The sequence below is a fragment of the Larus michahellis genome, chromosome 2, assembly GCF_964199755.1.
Source record: "Larus michahellis chromosome 2, bLarMic1.1, whole genome shotgun sequence".
Lineage (NCBI taxonomy): Eukaryota > Metazoa > Chordata > Aves > Charadriiformes > Laridae > Larus > Larus michahellis.
The window spans coordinates 4,148,757-4,166,236 of NC_133897.1; the positions used below are offsets into that span (position 1 = coordinate 4,148,757).

The window sequence follows — 17,480 nt, forward strand, 5'->3', positions numbered from 1 at the left end:
TATCCTTTCTGCTGGATTTCAACAACATGCATTTCTCCAGACCAGGAAATGTTTCTCGGACACATCTGTGAATAGACTTGGCCTATTTAAAGCGCGCGTGCATGAAAACCAATCCTGTCTTATTCTCCTTTCAACCCAACTGTTACTCCTATTCAAGTAAGAAAAGAGATAAAAAGGGGAGAAAATTACTCAATGAGCATTAAACACAGCACTGCTGACATTATATATGTACACTTCTGACACTTTATTCTACTTTTGCTTTTTGCAGTGCTTTAATTTATATTCATTCTTGTTACACTGGCCTCACTGGAGCTTCCTAACAATACTTACACTGTCTTTTCCATGCCCAGCTCTCTACTGTTGCTTATAAATGCTTCAAACTCATTCATGCCAGAGAAATTCCAGATGAATCAAAGAAAGCTGATGATACTTTAAGATTGCTCAGATGCTTGTTTACATTAAGATTAGCCTGGAGCTTCTATTTCAAGTAAAACTAACCGCTGTTGCTCAACTTTTAACAATTTTTAGGCACTGCATAGAATCTTGCTGTGACCAGTGTGTTGGTGCAGTCTGCCAAAGAGATATTTGCTGCCTAATTACCTTCTGTAAAGGCTAGTTACTTCAAATGACACTTTTCTGTGGTAAGCAGGGAAAGAGCTTCTGATGAGCAAGCAGAACTGTCATAGTCAGGATTCTGGCTATTACTTTAGCCCTACTTGGAGAAATACTAACATACAAGAAAATAACTTATTTGCACTCCTTATCTGCCACATTACACGTGTATGATAGAGCAATATAGAGTTTTCAACTCTGAAGTTAGTATGAAAAAAAATGAAAACAACTAAGAAGTTCAGATGGAGATGAACTATTTCACTCTCTATAAATCTAATAAATAAAATGAAACATGTTCAAACTATTAAAAAAAATCTAAAGACTGCCTTTCACACAATTTTCAGGTTACACATTTGAAGAACATTTTTCCTAATGATAAACTACTGAATAACTGAGCATTCTTTTAAGAAACACAATTTCAGCTTAAAGTATAACACTAAAGGAAACAAACATATTTTATTAAAGAAAAGCTGTATAGATGCACAGTACATTCCCTAAAGTAATCAGGCAAATGTCACCAAGCAAGACTAGCTGCTTTAATACATTGCACTTTAAAGTTAAGTCACAAACTGCCTAGATGAAGTCTTCAGTCGTTGTTTCCTACTTTGAATCTTGAAATTCAAACTCTCCATATTATGAAGCAGAAACCAAGCTCCACCATTAAAAAGCTATACAAAAAGGGAGATTGTTGAACTGTGTTTCACCACCCATCTTTGCCTATTCATAAACTGATTTACCCAACATGACCCTGACTTTGCAACTGACGGTATATATACACACCTGCCTCTATGAGCAGCCTCAATGGTTTCTGTATGGATTCTAGAATTGCAGATATTCGTTCCCAGCATCAGCTGCAGTACTGGAGGCCAAAGGTGGGTTTCAGCTTAAACCCGTAAGCTTGGAATACAGTAAAGGCATCCACAAGCGAGCTAGGCATCTCAGCTGCTGGTCAGATCTAGGGAGAAGGCTCGATTACCAATGTATAGACATCTTCAGCTGCCCTACTGCATCCTGCCTGGCTTCCAGCTGCTTCTCCTGGAGTACATGGTGTCTTGCAGGTGCTACATCATATTTGCACACCCTGTCTTGGAGTTCCTGATGGTGTCTCAAACAGCATTAGCTGTCTGTGCATATGGTAAAATGAAAAAAAGTCCTGGTCAAGAGGGTCACAGAAGTCTAGAACATTGAAACACGCTTTGAAGACTCAGAAGCCCACCTAAACCTCATCAGTTATACTGGAAGTTTACTCCTGGGCTGGATTTACTTGCCTGACTCTAGGGCAAGCTGGTGACATTTAAGACACCGGAGGATGTCCAAGAAATCTGCATGGGGCAAGCGGGTAACAAATAAAACCTTCAGAACATCCACACCTTTCTCTCCCAGCAGCTGAAGGCCAGGCAGGACACCCCAGGACTCTTTAGATTCCTACAGGCAGCTGAGATGAATCTAGCTTATGTGGAGAGGATTACGTTTAGCTATCCTACTCTGCCTGAATTCCCACCAAACTAACACTTGCTCTTCACAGTGATTTTATGAAAAATCAGAATATTTGAAGAAAACTGCACGTTGCAAAATACTTCTGTATTTGATGAAAGTGCTCTTAAACACTGTTCATTGTATTGTCCCATGTAAATTACAATTTAGCATCTAACACATCCTTAGGTTGTTTTGGTGTGTGGGGAGAGAAAAGGTGTTTATGTCTGTGAAATCTAATTGAACAAGTAAGCTGAGTCTACTAAGCATAAGGGAAAGAAGATGACTTCCGAATCAATGCAGGAGAGAAAAGAAACTTTAGAGCCCTCAAATGATAGCTTCTTGACTGATGTGACATCATTAAGTTTTCATGTATAGTGTTCAGATAAGCTTAAAAATGGAAAATTATGACATGAGAACCAAAAGATAAGCCAAAGTAATAAAGAGTGAACTAGTGTCTTGCAGAGACCTTATTAAACCATAAGGGTTTTTTATATATATATATTTCATTCCATATTACTTTTTGTGTGTGTATATATATATACACACACACACACACTCAGATTTACTGTAAGGAAGCACAACAGTTAAATTTGGTTTGAAGGTAACAGAAAACAAGATGGGGTTTTTTTTTGGGTTCTTCCCCCCCCGAGTTTATCGCCATGGAAAGTCAGAACAGTGGTAACTGTGAAAGACTTCCTCTTCGGTTCCTATTAATTTTCCATTTTTAGGGCATTCTTTAGGAATAAACCTAAAAATGTCTCTTATCTGAACTTCATTGTATCATACTGAAGATCTTTTTCAGGCAAAAGAAAAAAAAGAAAGATTCTTGAGGACAATTTACTCCTTTACTGAAGACAGTGAAGCGCCATTCATTCTTAACCCCCAAGAAAGATGGCAAAGAAAAAACAGTTTTTCTAGTTAAGTAACTACACTAAAATTTACTTTTGAACACACCAGTGTTATTTCACAAAGTTCTTCTCAGCACAAGCCCAAAGCTATAATCCAGATCTTTCCAAATACAAACTGTTGAACATTAACAGAAAGCAATTTTTAAATGGGGGTCAACGGGAGAAATAGTCACATACAAATAAGCAAGTTTAAAGATACTAATACTGAACCTAGAATACAGCTACTTTAACCAGAATACCCTGACATATCAGGTCTGAGTATTTACTGATGGTAGAGTCATGCGTTTTCTACAATTTAACAGAATATGGCTACATACTAGAATGGATTTTTTTTTTTTTTAAGGCAATGAAGGAAAAATCTGATTATCAGCACATAATTTTACACAGTGTTGGTACCAAAGTAGCTGGTATATGCACAAGTAAACAGAACTATGCAGCAATATAGAAGAAAAGCATGTCAGGAGCAAACACTCCAAAATAATAAAAATTAAGAAAAAAAACCAAAAACAACTAACAAAACCACTGCTCATCCTCCCCCTAAAAAAAAAAAATTGACCCAAACCAAACAAACAAAAAAACCAAACAACCCCAAACTAAATCATAAATCACCATATTTTAAAGAGCACATGCAAAACTACACAAACCACCTCTATACCCAACTTCCTTTTGCATACAATGCTCAACATTGTAATTTGCAGATAATCTGTTAAGATTTGATTGATGCACACACAAAGTCAAAGAATCTGTTTTCTGGACACTAAGAACTTACTGCATAAGTCATAATTTTAGGGTGAAAAAAAAAAAGAGATAAACAAGGAACATACATGTAGTACCAGCTCCTAATCCAAATAAATGCCACAAGCAAATTGCAATAACTAATGTTTCCTATTAGAGTTTACACTGCAGGTACCCCCTCAACCCTATTTAAAATAAGGCGGATAACATCGTTATAGATAATTTAGCAATACCATCTTTCTCATGAACAGCGCTTCTCTGTTTAAGAAAAGCTCAACTGTCATATTACATCTACTCACATGAAAAATTGGGAACCATTGGTATGTTTCCCTCGGTTTGCCATTGACAAAAGGAACGCTCTGTCATGTTTGAGAATAAAGTTTTCATCTGTTTGAAGAAAAAATATGTTTGTCAGATTTTCCCTGACAAAGAACGCAAGTCTAATTTTCTTAGTAACTTTTGGATGCTATAAGGAGAAATTCTTCTGCTGCTGAAGAAACATGAACAGGTTGGAAAAAACAAAGACCAAGTTTAAACAACTCTCTCAAAAGTTACAGTAGAAACAGTTATCAGACAGAAAGCATTCTTTCTAAAAGAAAAAGTTTCAGATACAGTGCAAACATTTCTAATGAAAAAAAAAGTTATTATAGTGTCTTCAGTAAACATTACTTTCTCATAGACTTGGATTTAAAGCCAGCATTTTCTGAATAAAACCAAGGTTGGCAGACTTACTGACATCCTAAAACAAGACTTAACATACATGATACTGTTATTTACACAGCAGGTACCTCAGGCAGAAAGATCTAAGCCATTCCCCTGGTATGGCACATTACAAGATAGGTGGCTATCTATTCAAAACTGGAAGTCTCAAAACATACAAGGGAAAAAAAAATAAAACCCTAGATGCCTGAATGAGAAACTAAAGAACATATTCTTCCTACAACTTAAGTATAAAATTAATTAAGACTAAAATAAACACGCATTTTATATTGCGGTGAATTAAAGAGGACTTCCGGCAGTACAGCATAACATAAAACCAGATCTTCCAAAGTTCATTTTCAAAGCTAAAAATACTAAGTTGAGTGTAAAAAGCCATTCTTTTTAAGATTACATACCAAAACACAATGCTGCATGTTTCGCACTCACCACCTTTAGGAACAAACCCTAGTAACTGCTTAGCAAATGGATCTATTCAACACTTTCTTTTGACTAAAGGCTGCGACACTCCAACACCAAACTACGTCTCTGTTTAAGACAAACTTAATGGCATGCGCTTAACCAGCGGAGCTACTGGCAAAACATACAGGACCAGGGGCTGTCACATCAATACATGTAGTGACTTCATTAACACTCCAATACCACAATAACTACCTGGTTTTTGTAACAAAGAATTGTATGTCTTTAAATAAATACTTTATAAACTCACCATTTTCCTTCCAACAACAGATTTTAAGAAGAGGTAAATATACATTTATTTACAAATTCTTTGCAAGTAAAAAAGCTTGTGTAGCATATAAACAAAATCAAACACTTTTAGAAATGAACACTAAGCATACAAACCTTGAACAGGGAAGGGGAGGAAAGGGACATTAACAAAATAAAAAATAGCTGTTTAGAGCTGGAAATTATGCCAGTATTCTTTCTCAGAAAAAGTCATTAACCCTCAGAAAGGTTAGACACAGAACTCTTCATTTCTCCAAGCAACACAGATATCCATCTACAAACGGACGTATCAGTTGTCTATATATTTACTAGGGAGGGTACAAGGGAACAGAGTTTGAATTTGTGTTACTGAGCTTTTGTCTCTTACCTTCTCATTTTGCAAAAGACCACATTCTCTATAAACAAAAGAATATGTTGACAGTTTTAGGCAGGAAGATAGGAGTTTATTCATGAATAAAGTTGCCTAACCTCCATGCTGAAAGTCACGTTTAATCAATAATGTTAGCCTTAATTAATTGTCAGTTAAAGTTAAATATTACCAAAAAAAAATTATCTGAAACTCATGCATATAAAAATAATTCTCATGCAACATTAGTTTCATGCAAGAGGTGATCTATAAGTAGACCTGATTTCATTAAGTAGCTTGGGAATCAAGACTTGTTTATCTCAGAACCGAATAAAGAATCCACAAAGACATATTTCCTCTTACCTTTAAAATAGCCACCATAAATAGATTCACCTCCTTTTCCATTACCTACGCATTAAAAAACATGAATTAAACCTTCTGTTTCATTTATGAAAAAAGCTGTATCTAACATTCCACCAGTTTATAACAAACCAGGATACTCTGGCCAGTTAATAAAATCTGAGCATAAGCTTCTTAATTAAAAGTCACAGCCGTGCATTATCCTGCTGACACTCAAAATATTGAGAATGAAGATTGCCTTAGTGCCTCTGAACACTGGAAAGTCTGAAGCGGGGCTCCAAAGGCTAATCCTGACTGGTATTTGCCAAAGCAGCAGACAGCAAAACAACACCAAGCAAAAAAAAAAAAAAAAAAAAAAAGACCAAAGTAGGTACGACCAACAATCTCGCCCAGCTCAAAGCGGCCGAGAAACCACTAGAATGGATAAGAAAGTAGTTGGCAGTTTTAAAGGCACTTCTACTTGACTCTCGAAACAAGATATTCTCTCACCGCGCCCATTTTATCAGGTACAAGATTTCAGGACACAGTGAAGACGACATACGTTTTGGTAAGGACAGGTATTTCATGGACAGACAACAGGCTAAAACGTTATGTTGTACGCATACTGCAGGGAAGGAAACAAAGAAACTCCTGCAAAAAAACTCCTTTTGGAGACTTCTTTTAAAAACTTCTAGGTTATTTACTACAAATAATGAAAAAAAGTAAACTTATTCAAACAGTTAGGTCCCTGTATCAGTCAATTACTAGTGTTGCCTCTACTGTGGACGCAAAAGTGAAAAGCACTAAGACTACATTTTGGATTTGAATTCTGTTATAATAAGATAGGTGTTAACTCCAGCAAGGGCTTGCTTGGGTTTTTTTCTTTAACTTAACACATTTTTCTAAATAAATATTACTTCAGTTGAAACATTTTAGAATTTCAAATATTAACAAAGAAATGGGTGATCTATGCTATTACTTCACAGAAAATGAAATAGTTTTATGGCATTGTAATGCATCCATGGCTTTTTCTAAAATTACATTATAACCACTTAAGTTATAACATTTCTGTTCCACTTAAAGCATTTCAGTTTTAAAAGTGTATTTTACCTTCGCTGAAGTCCCCACCCTGAATCATGAAGTTTTTAACCACACGATGGAACGTAGTGCCTTTGTAGCACAGCTTCTTTCCAGTTGTTTTGCCAATTCCTTTTTCACCTGCAAGAAGGTTAAACAAAAAGAATGTACAGATTGTGACTTAAAAAATTCCAAGGGTTTTACCTCCCTAGTTGTCCTGGTTTGAGGTAAAACAAAACCAACTTTCTGTTCAATGATTTTATTTCTTAGCTAGGCCTCTTCTAACTCTCTGAAATTAACAGCATGTTGTGTCTAAAATGGTTCGTTCAGAGTGATAAGACAGTTTGTGCCACAGAATGGTATGCAGTGAGGCTCCTGCTTATACTTATTGCTATAACAACCAAGGTCAGCTAATTTCATTCTTTGCCCCATTGGAGGGTCAGAAACAGAAAAGCGTCAGGGGTCCCTCCTGCAGGGAGGAGCGACGGGACAGGTGACCCAAAACTGACCAACAGGGGTATTCCATCCCATCTGCCCCACGCTCAGTAGAAAAGCTGAGGGATTGAAGGGTCAGGTCTCTTCCTTCAACAGCTGACATCTGAGGAGGACCCTGCCTGTTCATCAGCCTTTGATCCTGATCCATGGGTTCCTGACTCCAGCTGTGGAATCCAGTTCCCAACCATTGCTGAGTCCAGCCTGGGACTTCCCCAGTGCCTGCCGGTGACGTCATCCTGGGAGCTTAATACAGTCTTGTATGTACTGTATCTATTTCCTTATTTTCCTTTTTATTTTATTATTAATACTTTACTAAAGTAGTTTAGTTTCTTCTAAACTCGTAAATCTTTTTCTCTCTCCTCCTCCTCTCTGTGTATGAGGTGGAGAGGAGGAGCATCTGTCACCGGCCGTTGGGCAATTTGGCCAAAACCACGACACTAGTGCTAATGGATATGAGAGCGCCATCAGAATACCACAAATATAAAAGATCACACAGTCCTACCTATTGCCTTTTCACCATCCACTAATGGCAGAAGGGACCCATTTACAAGGGAACTCTCAAGTGAAAAATAGGTTTCTTCTTAAAAAAAAAAAAAAACAAAACAAAAAACCAAAAAATCCTCTCCTCCCAAGGAGGAGTGTATTTATTAGCAACCTACTCAGAACAATTTCTAAGAAAACAGGAGTTCACGATAATGATAGGTTACTTATTTTCTGTGGTTATCGCTGCTCACTGCTATGTGAGCTGAAACTTACACCGGAGCTCTTTGCAAACCACTTATACATCTGGATGTACCAGCTGAATCCCCAGACAGGAATCTGAGCTCAGAACAGGCTTCAACTCAGTTTCAGTGCAATCTGCTCTTGGAAAAATGGGATTGAGCTATTCCAAGCATCTTTACCAATCCATGCACAGTGTCAGGCCATCCCTTAATGCCAACCTGCCCAGCACCAACCTTTACCATCTCAGTATGAAACGTGCACAAAACAGACGCCCATTTCTGAAAAGACTGGCAGAACAGGGCAACAAAATTGTGTATACAAGAACCATTCCAGGACGAACTGAGAATCATAACAGGGGGGTGGAAAAAATTAAAAATCCCCCAAACTCTGAACTGGGCCCAGGGCCATTCTTACCCAGCAGCAGAAGCCAAGCCAGGCCATGGTACTTGTTAATCTGTTCTGAGCCTGAGGTTTCCTAAGAAGTGGCCCCCAGTGGGCTCCCGGTGTTCAAACCTAATAGTGATTTTTGAGAAAGGCATCCCAGAACCTCAAGTTTCATTATTATTTCTTGAAAAATTCAGAAGAAAAACTGCACTGGGCAGGTGGATGAAATGCAAGAGAGACACTGACTTTAGCTTCCAGGAAGAGGGAAGCTGTCAGAACATGGCAATTAAGAGTAATAAGTGTATAATACCCTGTGCAACAGCTAAAATCCCACGTAAATCACATGTGCATGAGATAATCTGTAATGAGACAGGACAAATAACCCAGCATTCAGTTTCATCCCAATGGTTATGGAAAAGGCATTTGACATTCTGTCAGAGGACATTTAATCAGCACGTTCTGCGCCATGTAGTGCCCTCAGATGTGCACATGTATTTGTTACCCAGAGACAATGCTCCCCTTTTGCGATCTATTATTCCCCCACCCAAAATTAACTGATGGCCAAATCATCCCAGATGTGCCATTCCAAACAGCCCATCACTGCCAGGATGAAGACAAAGAGCAGTTTGTGGCACAGAAACCACTCATGGCATTGCTGTTTATCATACCTGTAGAAGCCTCAGAGAATACAACTTATTTTCCATTACCCTGACTCTCCATACCCATAACCCATGCCTCTTCCTACCCCATTTTTATTTTCCACAGAAGTTATTCAAGCAAAGCTATTTATCACAGGGATAGACATACCCCTCTCCCCTCCTCCCCCTCTCCACATGCCCCCCTTTGCTACAGCACTGGAAACCCCACATCAACCAATACCAAGGAGTATCAGCCTACATTTTTCTTCATGTGTCAGCGTGTCCCTCAACAAATTTGTTTCACATAATCAGTTAGCTAAAAGCTGTTCACTAAAACCACTTGTTAAAGTGCTGCCTGGAAAGCCTTGCTGACTCATTTTAATGATTTGGAAAAGAGTTATTTCATATACAAGATAGAGGCTTCACTAGTGCAACTAATTCAAGGTATACTGCAAGTTGTTGAGCGTTCAGGTGTAAAAGACCTTCGAATTCTTCACATAAATAACACACAGCAACTCCTATAATAACTTAATCAAGATTAACCTTCACCTTCAACTTACAGCTTAAAAATCCCTGAGGAACAGTGCAGACCAAAAAAAAAACCCCCACCAAACCCTTACTACCCTAACCCTTCCAATCATCAGAAACCATTTTTAAAAAGTTAAGTCCTACTTAAAAAAAAATGGGTTGGAGGGTGCTACATTATACCCAGGCATTCTTTTGCCCATGTTGTCCCTTTGATTTCACAGATCCCTTCTCTCCTGTCTCCCACCAAACAAGCCCAGGAATTCTAAGGGACCATCATATTCCCTTTTAGTCCTTCATTCAGCTAAAAATGAAAGTTTTCTCAGATTTAACAGATGTTCCTGTCCTCTGATCCCTGTGTAGCACTTCTATGAACCTGAAATACACTGAAAATTTTATTAGATATAATCAACATTTTAAATAAGAAAAAATGTATATATACTCAAAGTTTTATGTAGTGTCCCAAGTCAAACGTCACCATTATACTGTGCAGTGACATTAATACTTAATGTCTCTCCTGATAAATCCTAAAACCCTGATAATTCCTAAAGAATTTCTTGCCTTTATCACATTTGTGTAACTTCAGTGATCAATAATTCCACCATCGTCTCAGCCTTGTCAATCACTTCTGCCAACAGGAGCCCCACATTAGGGACAAAAAAAATAAATATACATTTTTGTTCCATAAATTCACAGTTTTGAATTCTGTAATCATCAATTATCTCCACTACTCACACTAACAATTTGAGGAGTGGAAATACCACGCTATTTCCTGCTATGCATTACTCAAATCCTCCTCAGGGCTAACAAGCATCAGCTTTGTTTTTACCAGAAAAGAAAAAAATATATATATCAGCATTATTATTATACTGTGGTTTATACTTGCATAAACAAATAGTAACTGTAAGAAACCTTAAAAATCTTAAACATAAGCGTGCTACTTACCTGAGCACAAGCAAAGGAAGTTTTTGCAAGTCTTCGGACATATGTCTGAGAAGAGCTGAAACATAATTCGACCAACTAGAAGATAAAAAAATAAGTTTTATAGCTATATAACAAAATCTGTATAAAAATACTTAATTAGGAAAGAAAAAGTTGGTGTCTATAGGTTATGAAATATACCATAAAAACCACACTGTTGGCCAGCATTACAAAGAGACCAGTAATAATCTGTCAATGAGCACTACCCTCTAGTGGTGTACACTGGTAGAACTTAAAAGATAATTTAAAAAAGTAACTACTTCAGGAATTACTTCTCTTTTCCTCCACTTAAAGAAAAAAAAAAAATTGAAGTTCAAGTGCATTTTATTCAATACTTTGTCACCAAGAAAAATTCTAAGAGGCTCCTAAGAAATTGTGTTCAATTGTTGGGCTTTGTCCAAACATATACAATTGCCAGCAATTTGCATTGTTGGTTCAAAAAAGGGGAGAAATTAAAAAAGAAAAGAAGTAACAGAGACACCCCTGTATTTTGTACTCTTATATAAAAATTCAATATGTCTTCAGCTGTTGAAATGTCTGCATTTCATTAACTGCTGTAAGAACATTCTCTGAACATTGGTCATTACAGCAGGAAAATCTAAAGAAAATGGGTAGGGACAGTCTCCAAAGAATGAAGAAATAGCAAACATTCAAAGACCCTACATTAAACAGCGGTAGCTGTAACTACCACTATGAAAAGACAGCTATTTGGAAGAAACTGCTGAAGATTCATACAGAGAACACAATAGAGAAGACAGTTTAGCAAGAGTGTTATCAATTTTCGTTATAAGCACAATTCAGGAGAGCAGAAATCCCATTCCTCTGCTTGCAGAAGCGCTGAACTGAACAGCGACAAAGTGCTTTAGAAAGCCACGTACTGATTTCCTCTTGCATATAAAACCTTTCAGAAAAAAAAAAGTCACTATCCCCATTGTACCAAGAGTAGAGAAATAAAGACCAGCTGCTGATTTACCAAGGTGACAGCTGCCAAATAACTAATAGGTGTCACCACCTGTGGTCTTCAGGAGGGACTTTTGCCCTCAGGCATAAACTGCAGAAGCCTTATGGTTTCAAGTCCCTGTCCCACATACAAAACCCACCATATTTAGCACCTTAAGCAGTAGGCACCACCACATCTGTCTTCCGGTGGAAGAAAATCATCTTAAGTTCTTGAAGATGTCCAGGCAGAACATGCAAAAAGACATTCATAACGAAGGTACCATGATTTCAACAGTATCTTTCTTTCACTAGTGCTTTCTCAATAATAACGTCAGCTAGCTTCTCATGCCTTTCAACTCCTACAAACTTTGTGACGCACACATTCAACATCAAAAGACTATAGAACCAGTTTAAAGGGTAAGGACGCTTCTCCTCCATATAACCTAAAGTGCTGTTTACCTGGTTATATCCAGCTATCTAAAATGTGTGCTTGTAATACATAAACCACATACTGTGCATCCATCTACTGGGTTACTATCTGTATTTTGTCTAAACTGCATGAATGCTATTATCACTGAAAGCTTGTATTTTCCACTGACAAACAGTCAATGAAATGTGCCAAAGAAAGATCAAACGCATTTCCACACCTTGATCAAATACGTATGAAATAACAGCTGTTAATAAAAAAAGAAAAAAAAAATCTTTTTATAAAGCATGCTTAGAACCTACAAATCTTTCTCTTACCTCAAAAAAACAAAAGGAAACATCTCATTTTAAATTTGGAGCTCAGATAAAAACAGCATTTGACATGCTACCGGTTTCCTCAGATTTAGACACCTCTTCCCTGAAATGATTCACCTGCACTGTAGAGAGAAAATTTCCAATACTTTCTTCAGCTTAATTTCTCTGGTATGAAGGTAAAGTTATCTGATTGGGGAACAAGCTTTCTGTGACTAACCATAAGACTTGAAGAGTAAATTAAGACACACAAAAAACTGCTAAAGAGGGTTATTCAAGTCTGCTAACAAACCCACCCAGACTCCTCAGTAGGCTTTAGCCAAGAAATGAGCCTGAAGTGATAACTCACTTCTAGGCTAAAGCAAAAAACGCCGGGATTATATTTTTAACAATGAAGTTCTTGCCTAACTTGAGATGTAAGTCTTCCAGCGCCACAAGGAAGTTATACAAACTATTAAAATCTTTATTGTAATGCATCAGCAGGCAGGACATTTCTATAATTTTAACATAGTGTTGTTCTCAACAGAAGACTGATTCTCACCAGCTCCTAGCTATGAAGACACATTTGTCTCTACCACAGCATAGATTTTACAGCACATTACTGTACTTTTTGTGCTAACACCATCGAAATTTATCCAACTTAACATTTGCCTGTTATTTGTAAAACAATACTTTGATAAAGCATTCTTATTTGCTAGCAGGCTTTTAACTAATTTTTTAAAGATTTTTTTTAAATATAAATTAGAGTAAGTGATGAAAGAAGTATTTACATTACTGGTAATTAAATACAGTAAGTGATGCATATATAAAGTCTAAGATGTTTTGAAGTTTGATTTCATAAAGTGTTATCTGTAGCTAATGAGCTATACCAATTATAGAAACCAGAAGGCATAACGACCAGAAAAAAAATCCAATTTCAGAACTCTATTTTCAAATTGAAAGATGAAAATGTTGTTTTTCTTTTGGTTTGTTTTTGAACCCCTGACCCATTTTTTAGCTGAGGAAGAGCTAGTACTTGATTCAAATTAAGTGGTAAAAATTCAGAGTAGGAAAGTTTAACAAAATGAGCATTGATTGCAAATGTTTAGCCAGTGATTTCCTCCATTTTAGCTGCTTAACTTTTTAGAAACAACCTCAGGAGCAAAACACATATTGCTTGAATGTATTTTCCATGTAACACAAACTGTTTTGCTAAATGATGTTACATTTCAGGCATAAAGGTGTCAATTTCAGACAGCTGCACCCAAAATAAACCTAGCTGTTCAAAACTGAATTTAAATATATCGGTTTTGTCTTTTCCCCGATGTCTTAGAGCAAACCAAGAAAGAAGCCAGTGCAGCACTTTTCCCAGTATATCAACAGGAATATCCTGCTGAAGGAGAAAGCAGGGATTACAACCATTAAGACAGTGATGCACATCCCTTACAGACAGTGGCCAGGACGTCTGCCAGAGGCCCAAAGGCTTAGATAGATTTGCATACAAGCTTAAATAACAGCTCACTAAAATGACCCTACTTTAATTTTATTAATTTATTTATCCCAGAATTTGTGAACGCTAACTCATACAAATTTAAAAAGACAGCTTTCAAGTAGAAATGTGGCTACTGTTTTCAGAAAAATAAAAGCTTACTGTGGAAAAAGAACAGATTTAAAATACCAGTTAAAACAATGGATGTCTCAGTTCCCCTGAGCAGGGATCTATAGTCTTGACACATTAACACTACATAAACTTTTTTCCCCAGGTCTCTACTAAGGCCTGTCTTCCACAAATACTACCTGAAGCTCCCTCCCTCCCAATCTTCTGTGGTCTCCACAAAAGTAAACATATTTCAGTACTGCATATAACAAAAATTTACTGTCTTCAGTTTCACAGATACACAAGCGAGAGATTACACCTTGTCTTCTAGCAGAAGGGGCTGATCAGTTTGGTCTTCCATTTACTGATCCAATTTGTTCCAGACTCCAAGATAAGTCTTCAGGTTATTTCATTCTGCACTGACAACAATTCTGTATGACGACTGGATTACAATTTTTATTAAACCAGATCCCTCCAAATCTATACCTTATCTCCCTTACACGCCCTCTGACAGGGGTCCCCCCACAGCGCATGCCCTTCTGGCGTCCGTTGTACCACATTCAACTGGTTTGCCAAGCGGTTCATGGGCAAAGTGCTTTCTGCCAATCTACAACTTTTTGCCTTCAAATGGCTAAAAGTTAATGGGAAGCCAGTCGAGAACAGTCTCCATCTTCAGGAAGGGTAACAAAAAGGCCATAAGGCCTCCCTGGTTCTACTAATGCAGGCACAGTATTATGACGTTTGCAGTGGAGCTTGTTTCACATAAATTCATAGCAGCTGAAATCCCGAAATACATCAAACTTGAGGCAAAAGTGACTAGAAGGAGAGAAGTAATGAAATAACAGACTGACCAATAAGGGAAGGGACATACCCCAGTAAGGTAAGAAGCTGAAGTGGAATGAAAAAGCGAGCAAGGGGTCAAATGATAACAGAAGACAAGAAAAAAAAAAGTAAAAAAAAAAAAGAGAAGAAGGAAAATTCTGCTGTGAATAAGAATGAAATAAAGGAAAAATTAGTAAATATAACATACTTCATGATGGATAAAGACAGTCGGGGGAGCAGGGAGGGGAGATGTGTGAAAAAAATCTCGGATGGCCACATGAATGCTACAGCAGGAGAGTATGTGTGTGACATACCAGTTGGACATCCGTTCTAATTATCACGGTACCTGAAAGACTGAGCTCCACACGGATTTTTGCATCACAGAGTAAAGACAGAATTATTTAAATAGGCATCTGTTGCCATCCCAAATTTCCTGGCACACTGTAAACAGTTTACTCCGATGTGCATGCTGTATGGGTTCAAATCCATTGGTAGGGGGGTCCCAAAGAAGGGACAGTTGCTGTCTGTGCTAGTATTGAAATAAATGCTTATTCCCGATTTATTCTCCATTTGCTCTTTTAAAATTACGAACCACAATGTGTATTCATAAAAAAATGCTTAACAGGCAACTTAATAAAAGTAGCCTAAATTTAGACTTAAAAAACACTGACACAAAGCCTACAAAGTTTGCCCCACTGCAAGAGGCACATACAAGCAGCCATCAAGTTTTATGCCAAGATTCTGTAGCTAAAATTAAAATATGGACGCAAAAGCTGTAATAAAGCTTCTGAAAGCACAACCAAAGCTACAATATTCACTCCTGTATTTTCTAAGCGATCTAGTTAAAGAGTGAAATTAATTTGAACTATGCAGTCCCCTCCCCTCTCACATATGCACACACATACCTGTGCTGTCTTATTTTTAATTGCTAGAGGTATCTTGACAAACATTGGGTAAGCAAAGTCTGTAAGGGGAAAGCTAAGAGTTGGCAGCTGCGTGAAGGAATATTTTTGGACTCCAAGCAACCTACACTGTTAAAAATGACACAGTTTTGAATTCTGCAGGCAAAGAGATGTCTCCAGTACCGAGAGGCACGTCCTCTTATTCTCCACATTTCGTGGAGAGATGCGAGTTCAGCTTTTCAACGTAGACAGGGTGGGGGCAATGTCTTACTTCTTGGCTAGCAACAAAATGCAGGATTGTTCTTTTCACCAGTTCTTTCTCCCTACATCTAATAAAAATCAACAAGTAGATTGACTTACTGTATTAAAGTCAAATAAGCAAAATGTTAATTTGGAAGTCTGCTGGTAGCTTAAAAGTTAAAATTAATACCTCACTAGTATCAGCAAGAGAGTACATCTCAGAGTTAATGCTTCATGTCATCTGGAAGCACTGCTTTATCATTCACACTTGGTTCAGCTTTTGAAGGTCATCTTACAGCTAAAAGAGCAATGTTTAAGCTTTTTAAATATAACCTTAAATCCCAAGACATAGTTGCATAGTGAATTAATAAACAGACACTAGAATAAAGCAGTATAACCAGAGTACACACGAGTCCCCATACCAACATTTTACAAATTGGCATGTTTTACTGCCAAAATACAAGTCATTAGTCAGCTGCAATAAAAACAGCAGGGCTCTGAATTTGATAAATTTGTGAAATTCCTGTTACTTTAAAGGGAAAATAACTACAGACTGGCACGAACAGAGCCAAAGCCCCTGTGTCTACCCCAGGTACCGAAAGCTCTGCACCACCAAGAACACTAACGCTGCAATTCTTCTCTGACACCGCTATCAGTCGTCAAACCCAAGTAGATGTGAGGGAAAACAAGGTAATCCACTTTCACTCGTGATGCACAGCACAAGGCAGAGGAAGGGACAAGGCAGGCAACAAGAAGTATTATGAAATGGGAGCAGGAACATCCGCACAAAGAAAGAGCTGAAGAAAACAGCACAGGGAGAGATGCCTCAGATGAAGAGTTAAAAAAACCCTAACAAAGATTAAAAGCAAAGGAGATGAAGGATGATGAAATGTCTTTGCTATAATCAATCTTATCAAACTACCATTCCTAAACTGGAAACCTACCCAACCTAGAAACATTTTTAGTAGTCTCATTCCATAGCAAATCTGAATTTAAAGCAACAGAAAATGTTAAAACTCCATTTTTCTCTTCAATCAAAGTATTCAGAAAAGTCACTGTTAATTAAAGCAACTCAAATAGGAGTTTGAATAGCAACAGATTTACAGATATGCCCTATCAGGTCACTGAAGTTAGAATTGAATCTTTCTTTTCAAGTTTTGGTGAAAATAAAAAGCAAGTCAAACAGGTTACAGTTACATTTTCATGCAACTGAAATCTGAAAATGCAGAGACCTTATTTCAAAATCTTTCAGAGAAACAGTGGAGCAGAAAATGAAAGTGAAAGCATAATGAAGCCATCACATTTATTCATTTTTCTGAGAGACAAATAGTAACAACATAGGGCATTGAGTACGTGTGAGACAACTAATATGCATCGATAAATTCATGTTCAAAAAGACAAGTAAGTAAATCTGTATGACCATTTTTACAGAGCGGGGAAAACAGAAGAGGGAATCAAGTAGCTATTCCGGGATTAAAACTCGCAGTGTCCCACGTACGGGTGATGACACTTCCCATTGGGAAAATACGAGTTAAGAGATGATTTATTTTTATTATTATTTTTTTAAACAGGCCATCTGTT

General features: G+C 37.4%; 1 protein-coding gene across 10 annotated transcripts in view; it reads right to left on the reverse strand.

The window, feature by feature from the left end:
• The window catches only part of NKTR (natural killer cell triggering receptor), a 40,563-nt gene that overhangs the window by 21,894 nt on the left and 1,189 nt on the right, over positions 1 to 17,480 (reverse strand). For 7 of the 10 annotated variants that reach the window (XM_074573969.1, XM_074573967.1, XM_074573962.1 and 4 more), the window contains exons 3-6: positions 10,647 to 10,721; positions 6,970 to 7,077; positions 5,884 to 5,928; positions 4,031 to 4,118 (exon numbers count right to left, since the gene is read on the reverse strand). In XM_074573969.1, the coding sequence (XP_074430070.1) occupies positions 4,031 to 4,118; positions 5,884 to 5,928; positions 6,970 to 7,077; positions 10,647 to 10,721 (316 nt within the window). Of the gene's footprint in view, positions 1 to 4,030; positions 4,119 to 5,541; positions 5,570 to 5,883; positions 5,929 to 6,969; positions 7,078 to 10,646; positions 10,722 to 17,480 lie in introns of those variants that run through there. The other 3 variants (XM_074573965.1, XM_074573964.1, XM_074573970.1) reach the window with 2 other exon arrangements.